The sequence below is a fragment of the Protomyctophum parallelum genome (assembly GCF_964188405.1).
Source record: "Protomyctophum parallelum genome assembly, chromosome: 4".
NCBI classification, from domain to species: Eukaryota; Metazoa; Chordata; class Actinopteri; order Myctophiformes; family Myctophidae; genus Protomyctophum; species Protomyctophum parallelum.
The window spans coordinates 5,531,827-5,559,677 of record NC_139700.1 but is presented as its reverse complement, the minus strand read 5'-3'; the positions used below and the strand labels follow the sequence as shown (position 1 = coordinate 5,559,677).

Below are 27,851 nucleotides of genomic sequence, written 5' to 3'. Positions count from 1 at the left end.
AACAAGGAGTGCGCAAGCTTGAGGAGGACAGAGGTGATCCACGGACCAAGAAACGTCAAAGGAGACATGAAGCCAGAACCACACCCACACCCCCAGTCAGTGCTCTTCCCTGCCCTGTTTGTGGCAGATCGTGTGGAACACGGATAGACACATGAGCACTCACAAGAAATAGAGATGGATTGTCATCATCGGATACGATGGACAACCTTAAGCAAGTAAGTGTGTGTGTGTGTGTGTGTGTGTGTGTGTGTGTGTGTGTGTGTGTGTGTGTGTGTGTGTGTGTGTGTGTGTGTGTATGAATGAGTACCAGCTGGTAAGGTATAGGGTGGGTGTCCTTTTTTTGTTGTGTTCTTTGTGTTTCTTTACTTGTTAGGTAAGAGACCTGCATGTGTTTGTTTTGTGTTTGGAAAAGGTAGGCCTAAGAAGCATAGGTTTTCTTTCAGCTAAATATTTTCTGTACAGGTGCCCACCCTGAGGTAATTTGTCCCATGTATTTTATGAAACTAAATCTCTGTACTGTGGCTTTTCAACTGGTGTTGGCTGACTATATTTGGGGAACTAGGTAGTCCATCTTGACATGCACAGTTGCTGCAGGAGCATGCTAGATTTGAAAATATTTTGCGGTGATTTTATTGGTGCTAAATGTAACATTATGTGTATGGGTGGAGAGACCCTCTTCTGTCTGACACAAAAACCGGGAGACGTATTGTTGCTTGCATACTTAAGATTACGATATACGTCTCTGATGATCGCTCGCTTCATATTTCGAATGAGAGTCATGTTGAAGTCAGAAATTAAGAGCTTAGTATATCCATCATGGTCAAAACCACGGAGAGCTCCTTAGATTTAGAACTTGAGTAAACTAAAGACCTGGAGGCGTGATCAATGCCATTTGGCTATTCTGAGTGGCCAAAGAGCATTGATCACGCCTCCAGGTCTTTAGTTTACTCAAGTTAGGTAATAAGACCTGGTACTTAAGACACGCAAAATACAGCCCATGCATCTATCTGGAGCATCTTGCACTAAACATCCACTGAAAATATCCCAGAAAAATAGGGTTCATGCAATGTTCAATGTTTTGAATTGACTTGAATACTTTCCATTTTTGTGTATTTTTATATCAAAAGTCCATAAAAAGTCAATTTTCAACCATTTTGGGCCAAGGTGCACTGCTTTTTTTTCTACCTTCCATTACACATGTAGGTTTTGACATTTTCTAAATGTACTATGTTAAATTTGCTAGATTTCAAAATCTAAATTCACATATGAGTAAAAGACACCAATACTTGGTTCAGATGTATACAGTATATGACATTTGAGAAAGAGTTTGTGTTGCCAAAATCAATAGGCCTATAACACATTTTACAAGCAAAAACAGCAGCACAAGACTTTATTTTCTTGGATATACACTTTTGTATACATTTCTGGCTGGTGACAAAATACCGCAGGATAGAAGGAGAACTTTTAACACCCAAGTCCAGAAGGGCATTGTCTATGTAAAAATGCATTGGATGTGCCCTTGGTATGGGAACGAAAGTGAACGAAAAGGGACCTGACAATACGGACTATAATGTTGCTCCTGAGTCTGGAGCTCTTAATCGGTGGAGCTGTTGCCCCAGCGACTCGACTACAGATAAGCGGGTGAAGATGGATGGATGTAGGCTATACACACATTCATGGATAAACACGCCAAAAAGAAAAGTTGATGCATTAGAAAGAAAAATCACACCCGTGTGAAGTGAGGGGTGCTCTTCAATGTCATCCATCATCATACATCACATTACGTGCTCAACCATAAAATCATCACAAAAGTCATTCAGCCAATCACAATTTGCGTCCTTACTTTTCCATCTTCACTTTTGTCTTCAACATTTGTGTTTACATAAACACAGAAAGCTGGACATAGGAGGGGCCAGGGCCCCTCAAAAATATATTTTATGCAGGGATTTGGGGGTTTTCAGGCATGAAGGGGTTAATATGCATTAGTCTACTTTGCCTAATAATGCATTAATCATTAATCAAATACATTGTGCATCCACATTCATAAACACTGTAGAAAGAAATGTTGATGCATTTATAGACCAAGTATTTTTGCATTAAATTATATAAAGCTTTATTTTCGGGGATTTGTTTGTGTTTCGGGCATTATGGCTTAATAATTAAAAATGCTCAAGGGATATCATATCACTGCAGGGCACCCTCTTGAATTGTTAAGAGGTGACCCCCAAGCTACAAGAATCAGTTGAGAAAACCCCCCCACGGCTCCCAGACTACTGACACACACACACACACACACACACACACACACACACACACACACACACACACACACACACACACACACACACACACACACACACACACACACACACACGCGTTAATTTTAGTCTTAGTCAACATAGCTTTAATTAGTTTTTGTCTAGTTTTTATTTGTTGACAAAATTGTCAGTAGCCTATATTTAGTCATCGTAGCTCATTTTTATTTTGTTTTCCTCAGTAAAAAAAGGTAGTCGACGAACATTTTTAGTTTTAGTAAAAGAACACTTCAGAGACGAACAAGCAGCCTTCGACGTAGTGGGAGTGGGACACAGCTACAGAGAGCCTCATTATTCACAATTGCTTGTTGTGTATCAACTTCGCCTCGCTGTTTGTAAATGATGAGACGCTGGAGCTCATGAACCTTACCTGACCACCCTGACCTGACCAAGAAATAGAATGGTGACAGTCAATAGACAACATAGAACAGATGGAGGCTGCCCTCTACAGGCCAACCGAGGAACAACACACATAGGGAAACGGTCGCGTAAGTAGAGTTCGAAGAACAAATGGTCCTTACAAAGTGGATACCAGGAAAACATACAACGCACGCACTCACGCATTTTTTTCATGAGCTGTAGGCCTATGCCATAATCATCAATTTTAAAACAAAAAAGGTTTTAAATATTTCACTTTATGCGCATTAATGCATTAATCTAGAATATAATTATGAAAGTTTCACTATTTGAATTAGGCTATAGGGATGGATGCAGTGGAATTAGGAGTCCTATTGGCGGTGACCAATATTGGAAAATGGTCACAGGAAAAATGGAGACTGAATGAAGGACTAGTTGCACTGGAAAATGTATGGCTGGTGCAAGGAGAAGTCACCACGATAAATATCATAACTGAAGTTGTGGACATTGAAGTGATGCACATCAGCGTCGGAGAGAAACAGGCACTGTCAGATCAGTTATGCAACTTTTGGGAAATTGAATCCCTTGGAATCATCATGAAAGAAATGCATTCTGAGAAGGAAGACATGGCAGTGTATCCATTCCCAAACCGTGCATATCCACGGATATCCCAATCCGTGCATATCCCAAGCCCTTCATGCCTATTCCCACTATAGGCTGAGGAAGAAATGCCACTTGACAGTTTTCAAATCAGCCTCATGGTGGCGCTACAACAGGCCAAGTTGCGTCTCACACACACACACACACACACACACACACACACACACACACACACACAGACACACACACACACACACACACACACACACACACACACACACACACACACACACACACACACACACACACACAAACCCAAACAAACTAATTACTCCTAAACATTTTGCCAAACATCACACACTCTCCTATCCTCCTGGTGGAGACCTGTGCCCAGAAGGGCACTTTTTCTAGTTAATTTCTGCATCTCTTCTTAGGGCCCATTTAATATAATGCATTTGGATGGCAAAAATGGCAGATCTGCAAGGTCAGTGTCTTGAATGAGATGTGCTGTGAGTTTGCATATCTGCTATTTTCCAGCATAGGATCGTTGCACAGTGAAGTATAAACAAGGCTTTAGGATTTATAAGTCGTTTTTAGAATCCTCCTCCTCAGGAGCATATCCACGGATATCCCAAGCCGTGCATATCCACGGATATTCTGCTGATTTCTTATATATTGATACCTTTACTTATTAAAGTAAACAATTTGAGTACATGTTCCACCATTGCCAGACACCACTTACTACCACTAGTCTAAAACAATCCTTTTTTATTCTAAATCTATATAGAATTAACATTCTTAGCATGGGATCAAGGTCAAGCTAACATTATAACGTTCGTGAACAAGTATACTTGTTGTTGTTGTATAATTGTTCGCTTATGTTGTTCACTTACAAAGTTGATAATATAAGATGTATGTTGGTTATAACCATCATACATCTATATATTATTAACTTTGTGTGTATGTGTGCGCACAACATGTTGGGCAGTGTATATTACACGTGCACGTGTTGTGTTGTGTGCTGTAGTATAGGCTATATGTCAGATTGGGCAAGTGTTTGCGTGTGTGTTTGTGAGGTCAGTAGAATAGAGTTCAGTAATAATTCATAGCCATTCTATCTGTCCGCTTAGAGAAGGGAGCTGGGAGAGATACAGGGGAGATATGTCCCTATGGCAACCGCCCCCCTCACCGGCCCTAACAGACCTCCTGCTGGGGTAGTCTGAGTGTGCGCTGTGTGTGTGTGTGTGTGTGTGCGTGCGTGCATGCGTGCGTGCGTGCGTATAAGAGGACAGGTGTGTTCACCACTGTGTGGTTCAGTCAGTCAGTGTGTGTGATCTCCCATGCAGAAGGATGCATCGAGCCTACCAGCCTCTGAAGCCCGTCACCAACAGGTATCTGCAGCAGAGGTGGGATGAGGACCAGTTCAACCAACACCGCAAGAAGGTACGATGCAGGGATGACGGAAACAATAAACCTTATTAGAGACGCACGATATAGTAGTCGCCGGTATAGCGTATCGAAATCGGCCATAAAAAATACCACATTTGTGTCGAACCGATCTCGAAATAATTTTTTTTCATCGATATTGATGACGCAATAATAATGTGACCGTCAATGGCTTTGTACTCGCAGAGCAGCCAGTCTGTCTGTCGACCGTCTTATTATTGCAATAATATTGTTAATCACAATGATTTCTTTAGCCACAGTAGTTGTGACATAAAAGTTTCATATATCGTCCCATCCCTAGTACAATGCTATGCGGTCTTTGTCCAACGGCAACACCCTCACACTTTGTCGCATGGTGGCGGTGCTTGCTGAAAATAAACCAATACTTGTCTTAATCACCTGTCTACATGTCCAGTACTCACTCTGTCTTTATCCACTGTTTGCCTGTGTCCAATACTCTGTCTTCAGCTGTCCAAATACTAGTTTAGACTAGTCATTGGTTAGACATGGGTTAAGGTTAGGTTTAGGTGTGCTGCACCGTGGGAGGTTAGGTTTAGGGTGAGGGTTTGAGATAGGTTGTAGTTGTAGGACTAATGACTGGTCTAACCAATGACTAGTCTAAACCAAAAACTGTCTAAACTAAGTACTGCACCTGGTGCGTTAAGACGACCGGATTAAGGTTGGTGAGGGGTGCGTTAAAACGACCGGATTAAGGTTGGTGAGGGGTGCATGGGTTGAGAGAGGGTTAAGGTTAGGTTTAGGTGTGCTGCCCTGTGGGAGGTTAGGTTTAGGGTGAGGGTTTGAGATAGGTTGTAGGATTAATGACTGGTCTAACCAATGACTAGTCTAAACTAAGTACTGCACCTGTTTGGCTGTCTGTGCAATACCTTATTATCCACCTGAAACCCTTCGAAGTAACCTGTCAATAATCAGTTTCTACGTGTAGGTGAGCTCTGCTTTGCCCACAGTGGATACAAGAGGCATGGATATACCCGTGCATGTTCAGCTCAAACTGAAGAAACTACAGGTCAGTGGACACACGCACGCATGCTTGCATGTATGCAGCACTTGTGAGGGCCAAATGTCCCCACATGTAGTAGAATGTGAGAAATCAGCATTGGACAAGTCAATGCTGATGCAAAGCTGCAGGATTATCACAGGAAAAATGTAATGTTTTATGGTTACAGAACATTTCTAGAGTTAACCCTGTCGTCGACACCTACTGTAAAATAGCCAATCTATAAGCTCACAACGCGCGGCACCACAATACATAAAAAGGTATAGTAATAGTACTGTATATATGTGTGTTTGTGGTTTAGCTGCAGGACGAGAAGCTGTCGGCGATCGACCGAGACAACAGTATCCTGGCCTCCAAACTGTCTGACATTGTGCGCTCTAAAGGCGTGGTGGACCACAGGAACCACTACCAGATCAGGAGGTATTTCTAGTCTTCTACACTCAGAAAAATGGATTGATTGATTGATTGATTGAATATTAACACACAACTACACCATACAGCCAGGTCCTTTCTCCTTTGTCAATGTGTCTCATTGGACAATACGGAGGAGAGAGACAGAGAGGGACGGATACACGATAGCCGGACATCTGGGCACCTCTATGTAAAATGGGCTATTTTGTCTAAAATGTTAAATATTAAATTTAACCTTTCAACATTTGACAAAGTAGCCAATTTTACACTGAGGTGCCCATGTTGCCTATCCTGTTACCGAAGAATGAGCCAGGAGGACCTGCCCTGCTTCACTTAAATGAAACATGGCAGCTCACTCCTTTTAGTTTAGAAAAGCTTAGAGGGATTGACGTGATTTGATCCTTGACATACAGCAGTGGTTCCCAAAGTGGGGTCCTGGGACCCCCAGGGGTCCTTGATGGAGTTCCAGGGCGTCCCCAGCTAAATGATAGTTTGGAACCAAATTGTCTAAATTAACATTGATTTTACAATATAAATTGGGGGTCCCAAAGAGATAGAAAATTCCATTAAATGGGCGTCCGTATACTAATTCATGTCCTTGAAATATCTTTTCTAATGGGGGTCCACCTCCACAGGCTAATTAGTGTCAATATGGGGTTCCTTGACATGAAAAAGTTTGGGAACCAATGACATACAGTATGGATTCGGAGGGCTTAGCCTGCAGTACACCGCCAGGACACCAGTGTTGATTTCGTCGACTAAAACTAAGACGAGAAATGTTCGACCGTCGACTACCTTTTTTCACTGACGAAAACTAAATAGAAACGAAATGAAAACTAAGCTACGATGACTAAAACTAAGACTAAATATATTGACAATTTCGTCAAGACATAAAAACTAGACAAAAATGTTAGGAAGGGACTAGTGGACAAGAGATCCAGTATAAGTCATTTTACACTTGGTTGCATGCTGAAAATAGCAGATCTACAAGCTCACAACGCATTGCTGTGCGACACGTTGTGAGCTTGTAGATCTGCTATATATCAGCCATTACGACGGCATAAATTTGAAAATGACATTCAGTCGACTAAAACTAGACTAACACTAAAACATTCCAGGTGACTAAAACGTGACTAAAACTAAATGAAAACTATTCAAGAGACTATGACTAAAACTAAAATCAAACTTTGCTGCCAAAAACAACACTGCTGGACATTTAAAAACAGAACATGAACGCAGATGACGAATCTACTGTTTTCCTGTTCGGCATTTGTTCAATGAAGATTGCTGTTGTCGCTCATACAAGGCTGCTGCAACAAACAGTACAGATCAGGACGTCCGGGTCATGGCAGGCCAGGGGTAGGTCTCAGCAACGATAAACATTGTGAATGTAGGCCTATACCAGACAATTACACAGAGCTGACGACCAGAATGCACTCATGTTACTAATAAGGAACTCTGCAAAGGAGCTGCAAGGAGATGTTATAGCAGGCTCCGCCTCCTGTTTATATGTTGCCATGGCAATATGGGCTCCCTGCATACTGATTCCTTTTGAATGTTTGATGGGACCAGTGACTTATATGGTTCTGTGTTTTGTCACAAGGCAGCACATTTGTCTTATTGCTCTGTGTTGGCGTGTGGTTCTATATATGTGCTTTAAGTCTGCAGTGTGCTTTTCGACCTTTTGTTGGTTAAACAGATTTTGATAATGTATTCATTGATTTGGGGAACCCCCTCAAGGACCCTGGACCCCACTTTGAGCACCACTGTTCTATTCACTTCAGTGCTTCACTGTCAGTCTGAACAGGGAGAAGTCCTACAGTTGTACTGTGTGTGTCAGTCTGAATGTAGGGAGAAGTCCTACAGTTGTACTGTGTGTGTCAGTCTGAACAGGGAGAAGTCCTACAGTTGTAGGCCTACTGTGTGTGTCAGTCTGAATGTAGGGAGAAGTCCTACAGTTGTACTGTGTGTGTCAGTCTGAATATAGGGAGAAGTCCTACAGTTGTACTGTGTGTGTCAGTCTGAATATAGGGAGAAGTCCTACAGTTGTACTGTGTGTGTGAGTCTGAATATAGGGAGAAGTCCTACAGTTGTACTGTGTGTGTCAGTCTGAATATAGGGAGAAGTCCTACAGTTGTACTGTGTGTGTCAGTCTGAATATAGGGAGAAGTCCTACAGTTGTACTGTGTGTGTCAGTCTGAACAGGGAGAAGCGCAGAGACGAGACGCTCCAGGTGTGCGTTCAGAACCAGGCCATCTACCGCCGCATCTCGGCCCGCCAGTCAGAGTACCGCCGCGGCGTGTGGTTGGACGAGTGGGAGAGGGCAGAGCAACGGCGTGACGACATCGCCCGCTACCCAAGAAAAACCAAGGTTCTTCAGACAGTGACCAAAATACATAGGTTAATTTAGTTATTGTGACCAAAATACATACTTATCTGTGTCTGTGTGTCTGCGTGTCTGTGTGTCTGCGTGCGTGCGTGCGTGCGTGCGTGCGTGCGTGCGTGCGTGTGCGTGTGTGTGTGTGTGCAGAGGGGCAGGAGGAGAGTGCAGTTCGCAGCCATTGAGAGTGGGGAGCAGAGCGAGTCGACTACAGACAGCAACCTGAGTGACAGCGCAAGCGCAAGCACCACCACCACCGAGGAAAAAGACACACAGAGAGATGAATGAGACACGCACGCACGCACGCACGCACGCACGCACACCGATGCACACACGCAATTATGAACACACTTCAATAATAATAAAGAAAAGGTTAATTACAATAATTGTACATTGTGTATTTGTATCGTCCTAGTAGCGGCTTATTGCAGCCCTTCCAGCTGTCCACCCATGCAACTTTCTTCTCCAAGGAGAAAGTCCCACCACCACCATGCATTTAGGTGACCCGCATGTCCTTTCCCATAAAAGCCCTTTTGCAACCAGATCTTATTTTAATGATGTTTAGGACATGAGAAACTCTTTCCTGGGGTTTTATGTGTGTAATATGTTTTATTTTATTTTATATTTTGTTCATGACCAAAAACCTGTCATGGAAATGTGGTCTCACTACCTTCCTGGACTACAAGTCACACCTCCATGCAGCCTCCCCCTCTTCGCAAGGTGGGGAAGTGCACTAAAGCATTATGGGCATTGTAGGAATTCCACCGATCCAGTCAAACCCTAGTCAAACACACAGACTTCATTATTTTTTCTGGCCATAGGGTGCAAATTTCTAATTGTGCTTGTACTGTTATCTACGACAAATACTATAAACATTGAGTGACTGCAGTTTCTTCCAGCGGTTAAATGTCGAGAGGTCCCTTTAATGCCACCCATGGGCCACTATTCTAAAGGTAGATTGGCATCCAACTTGCTCAGTGCACTTGCTGTGTGTGTGGTGGATGAACCCTAAACAAATACAGTGACATCGCGAAGTTGCCTCTAGCACCAAACCTCTTCCCAGAATCTCTACTTTGCTCACAATCTCACAATTTAATGTATTGTAAAGACAAACAGCAGGTCGAACCCTATAGTGTTGGTGCTATTCTGAAAGACCAACCATACATATACATATATGTTCATATATTTGAGATGAAAGATGATATTTGTGTTGGAAACATTTATATTATTAAAAATACATCTAATGTTAGAAACTAGGAATATTCGTATTAATCTCTTCAGCATGGTTTGTTAGAGAAAATACATTTGCTGTGAAACCTGTCGATGGGTCTTCAACAGGGGGTCCCTATGGGGTCCTCAGAGTGACTATAGGGGGCCGCCACGTCTTTGTGTGAATGGAACATTTTATTTTATTTTTTACTTTAGCCACTTGGCATCCTGGTTCAGTGTGGAATGTTACTGAAAACAGCTATTTTCTGAGATAAGATATAGGGAAAAAAAGAGCACATGAGCCAAGTCCTGTAAAGTTTACTAAGTATCGTGGGTTTAAGTGGTTAAATGAATCCAACATATTAATAGAAAAGATAACAAACAAACAAACAAAACCATTAGTTTACACAAATGATGATTGTGCTGTCAAAGTTTATGAATCTATGAAATCTATGTTGTAGCAGTGGTTCCCAAACTGTGGTGCGTGCACCCCTTGTGGTGCGCGAGAACCTTCTAGGGCGTGCGCGACATGAAAAGGCTAATGGTGGTGCTATGGTTTTATTTGAAATATATTAACATAATATGCCAATATATGGCAAGTATATGCAGAATATAGCATGTCCCTATATACTAGCGTATGCAATTTAGATTTCCATGTGGGGGACATCAGTGTTTTTCAAACCTATTCATTTCAAAGACCGAAATAACAGTGAGATATTGTACAAATGGAACAAATTGTGCACAACTGCGGAAAACAAAATGTAACCAAATGGGCCCATTTGGATTGGAACCCCCTCAAGGAACCATGAGGGTTCCTGAACCGCACACTTTGAGAACCAGCGGTCTATGTACCGTCAGTACCGTCAGTACCGTTTCCGTTTCCAAACAGGTTCTGAAGGAGAGCCGTTGCCATCAGAATTACGGCTCGATAGGAAAGCCAGAACGTGATGATGCTGGTGATGAAGAGGACGATGAAGACTGCGGTGAGGGTGCCGTTCATCCAACAGGCTTTACGTCCCAGTGACCTGGCCCCCTCCACATCCCCACGTTGCAGTCTGTCTCTGGCCTGCAAGTGCAACACAACATGCACAACACAACACAGCAACAGATGAGCACAGCACAATGCACCACAACACAGTGTTAGTTAACCTTCATTCATCCACACAAAGTCCTCCTCCTTTTTTTGTTTAAGATTTGTTATTGGCTTTTCTGCCTTTATTGATAGTTTCAAGTGGAGATTTATGCTGATTGGCTGAAGGGAATATTATCTGTCAACACTGAACTCCCGACAGCCAACCAGTGCATGCAGGGTTCCAGAGACTCATCTGCACAAATGAACCAGGCTACGAAATTCCCATGCAGGAGTGGATAGAGTGGATAATTCATACAATCATATAATAAAGGTAAAAAATAAAGGTCAGAGTTCCTTTGACGAATGACTGTGAACTTCAGTTCTTGACCGTTTCCTATGACCCTCTAGTAAGTAAGTAAGTAAGTAAGTAAGTAAGTAAGTAAGTAAGTAAGTAAGTAAGTAAGTAAGTAAGTAAGTAACTAAGTAAGTAAGTAAGTAGAAGTAAGTAAGTAGAAGTAAGTAAGTAGAAGTAAGTTAGTAAGTAAGTAAGTAAGTAAATAAGATATAATAAAATAGGCCTTACCCTGGCAATAAACACAATAAGAAGAGTCCTATCTAAGCTCACCTTGATGGACCAGCAGAGAGCTGGGATGGCGAGACAGCACGGGTTGATGTACACAAAGTTAATGAGGGACCAGATCAGGTAATCTGGGGGTGGATCCAGGTCATTCCTGATGCTCTCCACGTCTGGATGCTGAACCCTCATGTCCTACACAGAACAGAGACAATGTGTAGTGCAGTATACTGTAGGTCAGTGGGAACCCCAGGGTTCCGTGAAGGGGTTCCAGGGGGTTCCTAGCAAAACATGTTAGTATATAAATATAGCATCACAATCAGTTGAACTATACTTAATCCCATTTTATACTTTGGCTATCCAAAAACACAGAGAAAAAAAAGAAGAAGAAATCTTATATAGTGATCTCATGGATATGCTGTGTATTGTGTTGGAATGAATACATAAATTAAACAATATAGGGGCAAAAGGCTCCTGGGTCTACTAAATGGCTTCTAACCCACACAACACTCCACAGCAGCAAACAAACTAAATTATACAGGAAACAATTCCAATGCACAAAGAAAAGGTCAAATGAAATGAACGAATGAGCTCAGGAAACACACAATTCAAGTCCATGCCAGGTTAATGATTAATGGTCCAGTGTAAACATATGCCCTAGCCATAAAACTGCACCTATAGAATGAAAAAAAAAACCCCAACAAGACAGCCTCTGTAGTCTAGTTGATGGCACAAGTAAAAGGTGGGGAAAAACTTGGGTGTTTAGGACTTGGTTTGTCCTAAACATTACTATAAAACAATGACAAAAAGAAAGATAGAAGAAAAGAAAATAAATGTAAAACTACATGAATAGAATCGCACAATATATCATGTCAAAGCGTATCCAAGTCTCCCACTGGTTTCTCTAAACCGTTGACTTCAAGCCGAGATAAGCATTTATCAGTGGGAGCCTTGGAGATACACATTGACATGGTATATTGAGTCATTTAATTTGCATTGCATTGTTTGTTATATTGCTTTATTACGATAAAAAAGAAAATCAAGATGCATGCCATACAACTGCATCAGCTATCATCACCTGCAGAGGGACATCCCTATAGGCATCACTCCTATAAAGCATGCAGGAGGTGTATCTTACAAAAGTTACACTACTGTGACTTATTGTGGCTACTGGCTACACTCCATTGTGGTTTGTTTACTTTTTCACAAAGCCTTTGCCCCCATATTGATTAACTGGCTGCCCTTTTTTTCCACAATTCTTTCAGGATTGAAAAATGTCATCATCTTACCTTGGACTGCAGGGGAATTAGCTCCGGTTGGTGAAACAACTTGAAGTTGGCATCCATTGAGGACAATTTAGAAATGGTATGGGTGGGAAAAAGATATGAAATGTCTGTAAAGAATTAGAGAGGGTTTCTGAGCTGAAAGCGAGACACATTCAGCAGAACTGTAGGAGAGCAGACCGGAAGTGAAAATACTACTGACACACCTCTAACCCTGTTAATATGTCTAGTATATGTCCAAGGTTCACAGGTGTCTAGTCTTTTAGTAATGTCAACAAAATGAACACTGCCTCAGATCTGACTATACAATAAAACGTTTCTCCTTAAACTCTGGGTGAAGACAGAGAAATACCAATATGTGACAGTCAGACAGTTCAGAACTCTTTTAAATCTGCACTGTGGTTACTGGAAGCTTGTAAGCATGTTGTAGCAATGCTAGTGGCAAAGAACAGTCACTCCATGTTGGCATAATGATGGCACTGTTGTTTAATTACCAGGCTAACCGCATACCAGTAAACCCTATATATACTTCACTGGGGCTCCCCCTTTTCCTCCTTCTACAACAGTGGTTTTAAACGCTTTTCATATCAAGGTCCATTATTTATTCAGCATTTGAGCCACAGGCCACTATTTGATGAGATTTAGCCTCTCTGACCCAAAGATGAAAGAATATTTTGTTATCGTTGGATAATATTTTGTCCAAAGCGTGAAATGAAACCAAATGGGCTGTGTCCAGCAAGTGACATATTTTATTTTCATATGAATCGCCAATGATAAGAGTAAAAGGGAGAACATTTTAACTTAGATTGTTCATACTGAAATAGAATAAAAGGTTGGTCTCTCAGTGATCACATTTTTAAACCTTGAATATAGAACAATATGCCGATACCATACATTCATGTTTATAAACGCTACAGTGTTCCTTCTTCTGAGAACATCTGTGGGCTTTGATCCTCCTCCAACTGCTCCACTGCCTTGCGTAGTTTGTCCACCAGCACTGTAGAACAGAGACAAACGTCACGTGTCATCTCGACACCAAAAGGCATAAGAGGAAATTACCAAAGGCATGCGGCAACAGTGACAAAATAATTGGAGTGAGTGAAGAAACCGTCCCTATTTTGCCACATGCATTTTGAGACTGGGGTGAATCTTGCCGCCTTACCCCTCATATTTTACTAATTTGAAGAAGAAAATATATATATATAGTTAAAGGAGAATTCCATACTAAAAGGCTTTCTTACCTTAGTTTCTTTGTAGTTGTTACGTCCCCACCAAAGAGGTCCAGGTGTTATTTTGTGCAAAAGCTCCTTATTGGCTATTTCCCCTACCATAAGCCCTAAATGAATTGCATTGAATTGAATGGGAATTGAATGGGGCTATGGGGTGTTGTGCTAATTTCCATCGCTCAAAATTATAATTTCTTTGTATATATCCTCTCTTCATAATGTAAATAATATCCCAAGCGGCACACTTTACTACTTCTTTCGATGGAAATAAGTGAATTAGCATAACACCACATAGCCCCATTTAATTCCCATTCAATGCAATGCAATTCATTGAGGGCTTATGGTAGGGAAAATAGCCAATAAGGAGTTTTTGCACAAAAAAACACCTGGACCTCTTTGGTGGGGACGTAACAACTACAAAGAAAGGTAAGAAAGATAAGAAAGCATTCTAGCATGGAATTCTCCTTTAAACTAGCCAATCTACATCAACACATTGTGAGCTTGTAGTATATCGGCTGTTTAAATTATTTTAAAATGTTTTTCAAAACAGTGAAAAATGGTTTAGGGATACGAGGTAAGGCGGTGCACAGGATAGGGCCCAATGACTAACAAAGATACAGACAAGGCTTAGATTTTAATGTTTAAGTTTGGCCATGCCAATATTCATTGGTGTTTTACTACATTGCCACCCCTGTGGCAACTGGCAAGTCAATTCTCCTCCCTTTTACATCCCCATTTCCGGCCCAAAACAAGATAAACAGAATTACCTCCAGCAATTGGCCTGTGGAAACTATCATATGAACGGCATTCATTGATTAGTTCTCTCAGCTGTTTAGGGCAATCCTCGGGAAGTGGTTCTACTAGCTTGTCCTCAAACACTCTATTGTAGACCTCTAGATCTGTGGAACAATCTGTGACGGGAGAAAGGGTTATAATAAGTAATGAAAAGTAACCAGGTAACGTTAATTGAGTGACTAAAGGTACAGTCTGCATTAAACACTGTTTTCAGGACACACACCATCAAATGGTTTCTTCCGGGTTGCAATTTCCCACAAGACAATCCCGAGACTGGAAAAACAACAAAAACTGTTTAGGTTGTTGACTGCCTATCCAATTATTGTTAAATGAGTATGTTAATTGATTATGCCATGCACTATGTATTTATTTATAACTTAATTGTTATTTCTGGTGTTTCAGAGGACTGACCTATACATCTCACATTCCCTGCAGTATGGATGTTTGAGGCTCTGCAGCTGCTCCGGTGAGCTGTACTGTAAGAAGCTCTGCTTTTGGACCTTAAGATTTTGGGCTGTATTTTGCGTGTCTTAAGTACCAGGTCTTATTCCCTAACTTGAGTAAACTAAAGACCTGGAGGCGTGATCAATGGCATTTGGCTATTCTGAGTGGCCAAAGAGCATTGACCACGCCTCCAGGTCTTTAGTTTACTCAAGTTAGGGAATAAGACCTGGTACTTAAGACACGCAAAATACAGCCCTTTCTGTCCTCCTCAAGGACGTCTCCGTCTGTGACAGCTCAAAGCCACCCAGCTGATTAGAACAGATCATCAATGGTTAATGGGTATCATTAAAATATTACAATGGAGGTATAAGGTATTTCAAAGATTACATGCATAGCCTGTACTGTATCTAAAGTATTGAGCTATGCGAGCACAAGGTGAATGTATACAAAGAAAAGAATGAGTCCCCTTATTGTATACTTTATTATTTGACTCCCTCGTACCTTGACTCTGTACCCTGTATCCACCAGGAACTTGTCACTGTTGATATTCCCGTGAACTTTGGATTTGTCTTCTGTTTGATGTAATCTGATAGGAAACAGCAAGTGTCAGTGTAATTTACCAGAAGAAAATAATAAAAATATTTATATTATCTTGACTGTGTTTTTATTTGAGCATAAAATGCAACCAGTCAGATTCTTACTTAGTGTTAATTATTAGTTATAACTTATTCTGAATTGCTTTGTTTTTCGCTGGGAGTGGGAACTCACCTGTAGAGGCCTTGGGCAGCATCCAAACACATGCGAGCTTTCCTGTCCCAAGGCAGTTTACACTGTGAGTCCAGGACTTGTCGAAGACTTCCCTTCTCACAGTACTCCATAACTATGAGGTAGTTTGGGTTGGGTCCTACAGACAGGGAGAAGGACATTTCATATGACATTGGGGACATCTGTGATCCTGCCTATGTTTGCCTAAAGCAGTGGTCCTTGAGGGGGTCCGGGTGGTCCCCAGCTAAATGATTGAGAGTTGGTAACCAAATGGACCCTTATAGATCGTTAACGGAATGGAGCCTAATTAGAAAAATATAATCACGCCTGAGTGAAGTGAGGGGCGCTCTTATCATTTGTGTTTACACAAACACTCAAAGCTGGCCATTCGTTGTCATTGGCATTTGATGTTTGTGTTAGGACAGTGTTTGTGTTTACAGCTTTACACAAACCCTCAAAGCTGGACTTAGAAGAGGCTATAGCGCCCCTCAAAAACCAGCGATGCTGTGGTTTTAATAGTGAGCCGGCATGGTGCTTATCAACAAAAAAAACTATAAAGCTTACTCACCCTTCTCATTCTGAACACAGATGCCATACATTCGCAGTATGTTTGGTGATTCAAAGTGCTTCATGGCTTGAATCTCCTTTTCGAATATCCTCCTCACTTCGCTTTTAGGGAGAAATATACACAATAGATTAACAACCAGTTATTCGTTGTTGCCCCAGGCCGGCTGTGTTTTCAGACAAACTCCCTCTCCACACCGTTGGGAAATCACAGCGGGGCAGTTCCATGCTGACTGTAATGTTCTATCTATTCCATTATTTGTTCTTCTATCATCAATCTATCATATTAGCCTGTATTATTATATAACCCTTTTATCAATGATAAAGTGTGCCACAAACCTTGGATTAGTGGTCATTGGGTAGGTGTATCTTTTGACGGCCACAGTAAACTTATTGTATTCTGCCTTGTACAATTCGGAGTCTGGAGTTTTCATGAAAGGTTTTTTGGCATCACCATAGTTCAGCTCCTCAGGTTTAATCTCCCGGATGTCTTGACGAACGCTGGGCTTTTTTACTAAATTGATAAAACCACCAATGGGATTAAAAGAAGAAAAGTGAAACAAATTCCATCACAACTTTACACTTCCTGCATCAGAAAATTCAAGCCTATACAATAGACGAGGTGTGTGTGTGTGTGTGTGTGTGTGTGTGTGTGTGTGTGTGTGTGTGTGTGTGTGTGTGTGTGTGTGTGTGTGTGTGTGTGTGTGTGTGTGTGTGTGTGTGTGTGTGTGTGTGTGTGTGTGTGTACGTGTGTGTACGTGTACTTTTTTTTCAACTGCAAGTAAGTGACAGTTTCATATATTCTTTTCAGGTTTGTGTTTTCAGAGTTAAACATCTTAGTTAATCTAGTGATTGGCAACATGAATTGAATAGTCAGTAGTTATCAACATCACAGCAAACATAACCATGAATAAGGCAGGGTTCTTCTGCATAGAGAAATCAACAGAGAACGGTGGATAAAATTGAGAAAACAAGATTGTAAGTCAAAGCAACAACAGGGGGACTCACTCTCTTTTTTGCCAGCTGCTGGTAGATGAGCAATAAGGGAGCATAAAGAAGTTCTACATTAACATGTGAAAATGGATCGTTGGTAGTTGGTGTAATAATCTTGCTAAAATACCGGTAATTCATTTTTTTAATGATTGATCCCATTGATCTAATAATTTATCTTTGTTGGCCAGATGAGATTCAAAAAGCCTATACAAAGCATTATGACCAGACCGAAATGTATAACAAACAAAAGCTACTATAGGAGACAGTTCCACTGTAGGCTGGGACGAAATGTCATCCATGGGGCCATATTTGGGTAAGATGTGTGCCAATTGAATGTGTTACAGTTGAATGCACAGCTGAAGACGTGACAACTGACTGATGTTGTTTACTTACGGATTTCAATCATGGTTTCCATGTTCTGCTTGACTTCTTTGACTTCTTTTAGAGTGTCCTCAACTTTTTTTAGAGTAGCGTCCTGCTTCTCCACCATGAGTTGCAGCACTGTGAATTACATCTGCTATTAAAGCCAATGTTACCTCTTTTGTACTCTTTCATTTACACAGGAGATCAAATCTGTTCCAAACTGTCTCACTGCAGACTGTATAGAATACACCAATTAATACCTTACAGGAGTCGCTATAGTGATTAGTCATTACTTGTGCAAGCAGAGCGCACAAGTATTGCGATCGGCTGGGTATGTATGTCGGTGTTGTCCACCGGCCAATAAGTATGTAGCCTATGTATGTCGGGGTAAGAATGGTGGTCCCTTATTGGCTGTTGATGGGGACGTAACTAAGGTTTCAAGGTTGGTATCAGGTCAATAACTGGTCTAAAGGATTTAGAACAGCAGTTGTAATAAACATTAGTTAATAGCACTGTAGCAGTACTAGAGTGCACCTCGACAGAGTGCATTTCTAGTTCTCTATATGAAGTCTATACAGTATGTTTGCAAAAAAATCAGCAATGTTAGATTAAAATGCTGGATCTCAGGTGTGGATTTTGACATGACAGCTTCTTCTTGGTGACAATAAAGACCCCCATCTCACTTTTCTGCAGCTCTGCGTGATCCTCGTCCCTGTCTGTCTCGTCGTCTGCCCGTCGAGAAGCCACTTCGAACAGCTTGTGTAGTTTATGATTGTGGTCCACCTGCAGAGCCAGGGACAGCACCTGGAATGCGTCGTTGAGACGGTCGTTCAAACTCCCAAACTCGTCCCCGTGGCTGTAGGCCTTCGTGATGCGCTTGAGGAAACTATCGGAGGCGTACTTTCTAACGACCTCCGTGGCGGAGTCCAGTGTGATCTTGAGCTCACGGAGGGCCCTGTTCACGTCGGCAGAGATCTGAGAGGCTCCTTTTCGCTTGATGGCCAGCACCAGTTCCTCCAGCGCTCTGACACGCTGGGCCACGCGCTGGCAGCGTTTCTTGTTGGCCTTGACCTCCTCGCAGAGAGAGTAGAGTGCATGTGCTATGGTCAAGATGGGGTCTATGTAGTCCATGACTGATGACAAAAGGGAGAAAGGTAGGCTGCAGTAGTTGAAAAGAATGAAATAAATCCAGCTGAAATGAGCCAGATGACTTTGAGTTGAATCGAATCGAATCAAATTCAATTTCAATTCAATGGATTTGATTTGATTTATATAACCCATATATTGTGTACAATGGCATAGCATAAACATCTAAACATCAGAGTTGCACAGTCAAAGGCGTAGCCGTCTGGGCACCTTGGCTGGTAATCCAGTCTGGCAGTGTGCCACGGGTTCGACCCCCGATCCCGACGGCCTTTATTGAGTGTCACCCCCCTCCATCTCTCTCCCCATTTCCTGCCTACTGTATACCTATCCCTCTGTAAAATAAAATAAAGGCGAAAACCACTAAACATATCTTAAAAACAAAAAAAAATGAATATTAGCTCTTCTCCCTGATTCAGGTGTCAATCCCTGATGTAAAATTATCTATGAAAAGGGAACTGGAACTGCATTCATTGTGAAACAGGAACTGAGTCCCTATTCTGTCGTTTCTGAGGTGTTGCAATATTATCATTTGAGAATTACTAGTACTGAACATAGGGGAAAAGGAGTGCATATCATAGTAGATGTATAACACAGGAGTTCTATAGCCTCTGAATGGAGCTTATGTATTTGCCAGTGCCCAGTATGCAGTAGTAGCCCAAGACAAAATACAATACACTAATGTGATTTAAATAATAGTGGGAAGACCACTGTTACGAACAAATAATCTAGGGCTGTATAACAAACAAATACACTTAACCCACTTTAAACTCCACTGACTGACATTTTAATATTGGAGAACTGCTTCTCACGTTTCATTTGACTTTATTAACTTGGTATTAGTGCGCATCAAATGAATATTATTTAATAGAAAATAATGTTAATTGAACTAACAGTGTAAAAGAGGCAGAGTCTATAATTATCTATAAAAAGTCTATAAAAAGATGTCAACAGAATATAAACATCGAAGAACATAAGGATAGATAATTTACCTGTAGTGAATGTGGCGTTATCAGACACCTGTTTAGACCCAGGTCACTCTAAAATGAAACTAGAGCTGAGGTTTGTGTGCGTTCCGCGACTAGAACAACTGTTACACTTGTCTTTTGCTCCTCCCACAGCAGTAAAGGGGCAGATCTCTCCTCTTCCTTCTTGCTGTCTTGTCTGACGTAGACGGTCTGACAGTCCGGCCGTTGCTGTTGGTAAAAACAGTGTGCATTATTAATGGGCCCAGCCTTTAGGTCTGATACTGCTCCCCTCAACAAGTTATGGGTGATTCATCATATACTTTGCATGCTGGTGTCGCACATCAGAAATGGCAGATCTACAGGTACAAGGCATCGCAGCGTGGCATGTTGTGAGCTTGTAGATCTGCTATTTCCGACGTGCAACACGGCAACACAATCGAGTATAACTCAGGCTTCACAATTAGGCCCCTTTTGCACTGGGTTTGTACCGGTTCGGTTCTTTTTTCCCCGCCTAATATTGAACCAGTTCAGAGTGTTTCCACTGAAAATGAATTGGTTCAGAACCCTAAAAGTTGGTTCGGAACAGGAACCAAATAATGGACGCCGGTTCCGTGAAAGCACCAAGGTTCCAAGAATCTAGAACGGAACCAGTGCTGGGACACACAACATGAAGGGTTGAACCTATGTCCACACACCAATGATTTGCAGTTGTGACTGCAACCACTTTGTGACTTAATTGCATGTTGCTTGCAACCACTTGCAACAGATCCCCAAACTTTACTGGACAGACCTGCATAGTTTCCATTCAGACCACGGCAACTGATTGCAAATTGCAACTCATTCCGTCAGGAATCATTGGTATGGAGGACCGGGCTTAAGGTCTCAAAGGCACTTGCCAATGAGGCAAGTTCTGGAGGGGGCATTGTTCACTTTGCCCAAACAATAACAGATTTAGTTTGAGTTCACATTACAAGAAAAAACAATCAAGTCATGTGCATTTGAACTATCGTGAACTACTCCTTTGTACGCCTAACTAATCATACCCCCCCATAGTCCACTGGGTGCATGGGTTCTGGGTACATGACGAGGTGGCAGCCAAGAACTTTTAATGTTTGTTTTAAGCGGCTTGGCTGGCAAACGATTTCTGTCATAAGTGCTACAAACATTAAAAATCCCATAGACTTGGCTGCTATATGACATAATCTTCAAAAGCCATATAGACCCCAGTCTGGATGCTGATGCAGTGCAGAAGGAGGAACCCCCCAAACCCCACTGTGTATAGTGGCCTGTTAAGACTAGAGTGACGCAGTCCTTGCATCACTCCAACATGCACAGTTTGCACACACATTGCGCCGTGTTGCGACACAGTGTGATCTTGTACACTGGCTATTTTCAGCAAAGAGATGTGTAGAGAGGAACAGGAGGGGGCTAGTAGGGAGCCCTGAGGACACCGACCAATGGATATAGGGTCGAAGAAAATCTCTGTAGAATAGATCTGTTATTAACAAATGGCTGAAATGAAGTGGTTAACCCTTCAAGGCCTGGATATATTTCTACTTGCAAAAAAGAGATTTCAACCATACTACTACTTTGTACTACTAGGACTTTGCAGAGGAAATTATGTAAAAAAAAAACTTTTATGCAAATTATATGCAATTTATAGTAATTATTACAATAATAATTGTAAATTAATAAGATACATTTGGGGAATATCTTTCACAATAATAATAAATGTACATGTTCTATAGACATTCTAATGGTCACAAAAAATATATTACAGGCATTTTACTTACTTAGGTTAAAGGTCCAGAGATCTCTAAATGACGTCTCTAAATGTTTTGATGAATTTAACAAGGTGGACCCTCTTGTAAACAAGTGTAATGCTTAATTGGGTCGTCCACTCACAGTTAACAGTCTTTGTATTGAATTTGTGCTTGAAATGTACTGTAATTCTGCAAACTGTTAATAAATATTTCAATCAATCAATCAATCAATCAAAAAAGATTTTGAAGTTGTGCAAATCTCCGCGTATTTATATGAGCAGACGTAGAAAACGCACATCGACAGGCTGGGTGCTGCATGGGCGAAAAATAAACTTCAGTAGATTGGATGGAGCCCGCACACCACAGGTATAAGCAAGACGTTCTTTATTGAAATACGTAAATATTTATATGCAACTATCATGACCAAAGGCATTGCAAGACTAAACAATGAACAAATTGAACATCAATGATGATGTTTAGGTGAAAAAAGGGAAAATGAATTAATGAATTAATTATACATAATAATAATTATGGTTCATTTTAACCTCCCATGATTCTCCTTAGGGCCAAGATTTGGACCACGGTAAACCACTTGGCGTTAGTTTAATCATTTTTCCTGCATGGCCTTCTACTCAATCCTCTAATGAGCCTCGCCCAATGTGTTGCTGGGTATAGGCTGTATACTCTCTCACACTGTGGCCTTGTTCTTCTTCCGTTTGTGTCCTTTTTAATTTTCCTAAGCGTCCACTGGAACCATCGCGAAAAAGAAGTTATGGCCATTTTTGTATACCACACCATAGACAACCAATAAAGGCAACATCTTCCAAATTTCATCATGCTTTAAGTAGAATGTGACCTGTCAAACTAGGGTGTATTCATGATTCTGAATCCATTCCAAGCATTTCTTTAGCACGAAAAACACTCCTTGGCCTAAAAAACGGCCATAGCCGTCATCATAAATGTGATGAGGTCAGCACAAATGTGATGAGGTCAGCACATTTTGGGCACATTTGGGCGCAAGTGGCTATGGCTGAATTTAGGCCAAGGAGTGTTTTTGTCTAGTTTGACAGGTCACATGACTCACATGCTACTTAAAGCATGATGACATTTTGCCTCATATTGGTTGTCTATAGTGTGGTATACAAATAACATGGCCATAAGCTTTGTTTTCGCGATGTTTCCGGCAGAGCAGGCCTCTCATTCTGTGGACCTTAATGACCAAATGAATAGAAAAATCACACCAGTGTGAACCGAGTGGTGCAACTCCCGTCTATTGGTTCTCTGTATCATTCCAATTTGTATCGTCCAATTTCTTCTCTGTATCGTTCCAATTTCTTCTCTGTATCGTTCCAATTTCTTCTCTGTATCGTTCCAATTTCTTCTCTGTACTCTGGTGACCCCTACTGGTATAAATAAGTAACATACCCGTGCTCACTTATACAGACAGGTACCTACCTACCTAGGTACATGGACGTTGCTGGATGTAGGAGTGGTTGCACCACTCAAAAACACAAATAAAAAGCATGGCCCATGACATCAAAGGGTTAATCCTTAACCGTTGAGCTTTTGGGCCTGTGGCTCCCCGGCTACTATCACTAGGCAGCCAGCCTACATAACCTGCTGCTGGACTGAATGTCAAAATAGGTTATGTTGTATTAACGCCACAGGATGGCGCTCTTTACAAATAATTCATACAATAAACTAGTGGGACCTGTATTAGTGCTGTGAAGGTTGGTTGATGTGCTTTTTTTTGGTGCACATTTAGGCCATTGAATTAAGGCATACAATGATATGGCACTGCATAATCATAATAGACAGAAAATAAAAGAATGGTTCTTAAGTTCCTTCATTTCAAACATCCAATCTTCAGGTGTGGAAAAATAGCAAATACATTTGGTCAGCAGCATTGTGGCCCGATATGGACCAACCCGGTTCGGTATCACGCAAACACGCACGCACGGACGCACGCAGCCACGCACGCACGCACGCAAAAACAATCACCCCCGTGTGAAGTGAGGGAGGGGTGCTCTTATCATCTTGCTCTTATATCATTTGACCCCTCTATTACACATGTGACATGTGACAGAGGGGTCAAAGTTGAACGAAAGTTGCGCTAATATTTTAGAAATAGGTCAACAATACAAACAACGTTAGTTTTGTGGATTCATTTACTTTTACTGCGTGGGCCCCAGTGCCCCCCACAAAATGACCGGAACTACTTAATATTGACCAAAACCAGAGCAGAACTCCCACCACGGAACTCGGGCAATCAATTAATACAGTTGCAACCACTATATTAATGGCAATTGGCAAGTATTTCATACAGCTTAAGTTAAAAAAATCTGAACTATCCCTTTAAAGCTGTATATAGGTGGGACTAGCGCCCCTCAAAAATAAGTACTACTGTAACGGCTGAGCATCCCCATGGAGAGCTTTTGCTGTTTTGCTTTCTATTTAACTTTGTGTGGACATGCACACAATAACTAATCTGGCATGTGCACTACCCACACTCAAGGCAGGGCAAGACAAGGCAAGTTTGCTTTTACAGGACATTTCAAGGTAATTCAAAATGCCTATTAGCACATTTGTAATGCAGCTAGGTGCTGGTGACAACTTCTGGGAACTCAGAGTAATAGCACATTAATGCAGGCCCATGTGCCTTGCATGGGAACAACAACAAAAGGAGCAGGTGATTTCCAAGACAACTCAAGTGACATTGACATTTGTTCTCACTCTTTCAGCAATAAGAGAAGCAAATTGATTTGGGTCCGTGAGGGGTTGCACATACAGGGTGTGGCAACATGTTTGTCCTTAGCTGTTATATTCTGTTTTAGTATAGAACTGAAAATGTCTTTTGAAACATGGCTTTGGTCTGATTACGAATGACATAATTTGGTGAAAAAGAGCACATACACTTTTCCATATATTATTTTAAATCCCATACTCAGGCCTAATTGTATGTCAGCTGTGGTGGACATTGAACAACATACTCAAACCTCAGTACTTGAGTTGAAAATAATAAATTATTGAAAAGTACATACTTTTAAAATGAATTAAGTGATCAAAAGTAGTATATGTTATTCATCATATCCGCCCTGTGCAACATTAGTTTTATGAAGGCTATAAAAAGCCAAACAGAAATGTGCTTTTGATTCACAATGTTCCAATAATGTCCAACGACCGAAACACAATTCAATAGTTATTTGTTATTCAATTTATATTGTAAAACCAATGTTAATTTATCTCTGAGGGTGTACAAATGGAACCATACGGACGTTAGGGTCTGTTTGGTTCCATTTGTACACTCTCAGAGTTTACAGACCCTATAAGGGTCCATTTGGTTCGTAACTATCATTTAGTTGGGGACCCCCTGAAACTCCCTCAAGGACCCCTGTGGGTCCCCGGGACCCCACTTTGGGAACCACTGGTCTAGCTAGGCTATAGGAGACAGAACAGATTTAAAGTAAGGTCCACAGGGACTATGGTCTAGGTCCTGACCTAGACTCTAGGTCTAGGAGACAGAAACAGACGGACAGGATTGCCAACATTCCACACTTTTTGGTATGTACACAAGACACAGTCACACACCGACTTCATAACATGCTGCTGAATCACATGTTGAACAGGTTTTCTAGGTCCTAGAAAACCACACACCTCCTAGAATCTGCAGTAGGAGGTGTGTGTGTGTGTGTGTGTGTGTGTGTGTGTGTGTGTGTGTGTGTGTGTGTGTGTGTGTGTGTGTGTGTGCGTGCGTGCGTGCGTGCGTGCGTGCGTGCGTGCGTGCGTGCGTGCGTGCGTGCGTGCATGCATGCGTGCGTGCAGGTAAAGCTGGTTCTTAAGGTAAACTAAGTGTGTTCTGCTGCCTTAATTCAAAACTAGCTTGTCTTATGCCTGGTTTATACTTCTCGCAGTGAAAACATGTATTGACCAATGACTACAGAACACACCAAACCATTGACACCTTCATATCCAAACAAAAACGTGAGGGAGGGACTATAGTGGAGAAGACAACAAGAAGCTCACAGCTTGTAGATTGCGGCTATTTTCAGCATGCAACCAAGTGTAAAATCAGGTATTACGACACCATCGAGGCCTGCCAAAATGTATTTGTCGACAAAATTCGTATTGATTTTAGTCAATTTATATTTTGTGTGTGATATGTAGTTGACTAAAACTAGACTAACACTCAAATATGACTAAAACAAACTGAAATTTTATTCAAAAGATTTTGACTAAAACTAAATCAACATTTGCTGTCAAAACATCAACACCGTTTCCATCCATCCCTCTATACAGGCTATAGGCAGACAGACAGCCACAGTTACAGTAGAGCTGTAGAGCTGTAGAGCAGCACACTTGTATAACAACAAGGGTGAGACCTGATCCACTGTGTGTGTGTGTGTGTGTGTGTGTGTGTGTGTGTGTGTGTGTGTGTGTGTGTGTGTGTGTGTGTGTGTGTGTGTGTGTGTGTGTGTGTGTGTGTGTGTGTGTGTGTGTGTGTCCAGTGTTCACCCTGTATTGTACCACTGGCAGGCTGGATATGAATAGAGCCATGTGATACTTAAAAACATACCAAACATAGCTGGCATGCATGAGGTGCGCTTGATTTAGCACACCTTACAGGAAGGGTATGACTCACAGAACTAAGTAAAGCATGCTGACGCTGTCATTAAAGGGATGACACAAGACAAAGAGGTGACATGTTTTTATGCACAGCGTATGAGACTTAATGTTGAGCTGTGACGAGAACCACACATGGCTCTTGCTCTCTGTAGTTAGTAGTACTCTTTCACATGCACGCACGCACACACACACACACACACACACACACACACACACACACACACACACACACACACACACACACACACACACACACACACACACACACACACACACACACACACACACACACACACACACACACACACACACACACACACACACACACCTGTATAAGGAAACTGTGATTCTGTCGAAGTTGAAGTAAGGTTGAGCTGGGTGTGGCTGTGAGTTAGGACACACACACACACACACACACACACACACACGCACGCACACACACACACACACACACACACACACACACACACACACACACACACACACACACACACACACACACACACACACACACACACACACACACACACACACACACACACACACACACACACACACACACACACACAATGTCATTCACACATTCTTTCCCTCCAACTCTATTGCAGACACACAGTATAGATTTCCTATAGGTCAAAGGCAGGGGAAACTGTAGCAGAGAAAATATTAGGTTTGTTGATAAAGCAACTCTGTACCTGGTTCATAGGAGGGGCCGTATGACTCAGGTCACAGAGAGCAGAATAATAAACGATACATACAGTACCCCCCATTGTACCATACACACGCTCATCAGTGGCCACCATTAATAGCCCACTAACGCTAAAATTATATTTACGAAGACTACTACTATTTACACAACTACTACTTTTATGGAACAATAGAACTTCAGTATAGTCAATTACTGTTGTTTACTTGTAGACAAAGTGTTTTATTCACGGTGGGAACTGTGCACGCAAAAGGTTCTCCCACTTGTTTACTGTTTTACTGTGATGATGTGACAATAAAGTTAATTCTGATTCTGATGACAGTTGCATTTATTTAGACTATAATAGATGTTTGGTATGTTGTTTACGTAATTGTAGTCGGATGCGAAGAAGTGTGTTTTTAAATAGATGCTATAGGTTTGATGTCTTCTTGCGATCCAATATAACTTTGTAGGACATGCTTGCTTTCTAAAAGATGGAGAGCCATCATTTTGTATTTTTTCTGTTTTTGCATGTATCTATGGAGTTAACATTACTCTAATACTCTAACCCCGGGCCCAGGTGTGGTTATAATATTACATATTACATATGTACAGACTGTTCCTTAAAGGGACACTTTTGGTGGTTTTAGATATATTAGATTTGATCAGTGAGCACAGTGTCTCTGATGTCATCGACACTGGTCTCACTTCCTTCCTGGACTACAATTCCCATAATGCTTTGGTGCACTGCTCCTCCTTATGGATGGGGGGAGGGCTGTCTTACTGAGACAACATGTAGTCCAGGAAGTAAGGGCACAGGGCTCAGAGCTAAAATCTAAAATATCTAAAACCAC

At 41.6% G+C, this 27,851-nt stretch overlaps 2 protein-coding genes across 2 annotated transcripts; one reads left to right on the top strand and one right to left on the bottom strand.

Annotated features, from left to right (window-relative positions):
- Window positions 1–4,622: 4,622 nt before the first annotated feature.
- Window positions 4,623–8,557, top strand: LOC310858058 (uncharacterized protein CFAP97D2; the record flags this gene model as incomplete). Its single annotated transcript, XM_083764111.1, has 4 exons — window positions 4,623–4,715; window positions 5,665–5,745; window positions 6,038–6,156; window positions 8,344–8,557. 4 exons carry the CDS (start codon window positions 4,623–4,625, stop codon window positions 8,555–8,557), a joined length of 507 nt encoding a protein of 168 aa, XP_083620237.1.
- A 4,998-nt stretch (window positions 8,558–13,555) lies between these two features.
- On the bottom strand, window positions 13,556–18,946 carry LOC310858056 (mixed lineage kinase domain-like protein; the record flags this gene model as incomplete). The annotated part of the gene is made up of 11 exons (XM_083764109.1): window positions 13,556–13,662; window positions 14,659–14,802; window positions 14,910–14,959; window positions 15,098–15,200; window positions 15,375–15,438; window positions 15,632–15,716; window positions 15,899–16,034; window positions 16,464–16,564; window positions 16,799–16,973; window positions 17,846–17,953; window positions 18,499–18,946. 11 exons carry the CDS (start codon window positions 18,944–18,946, stop codon window positions 13,577–13,579), a joined length of 1,500 nt encoding a protein of 499 aa, XP_083620235.1. The 3' UTR covers window positions 13,556–13,576.
- Window positions 18,947–27,851: the final 8,905 nt, after the last annotated feature.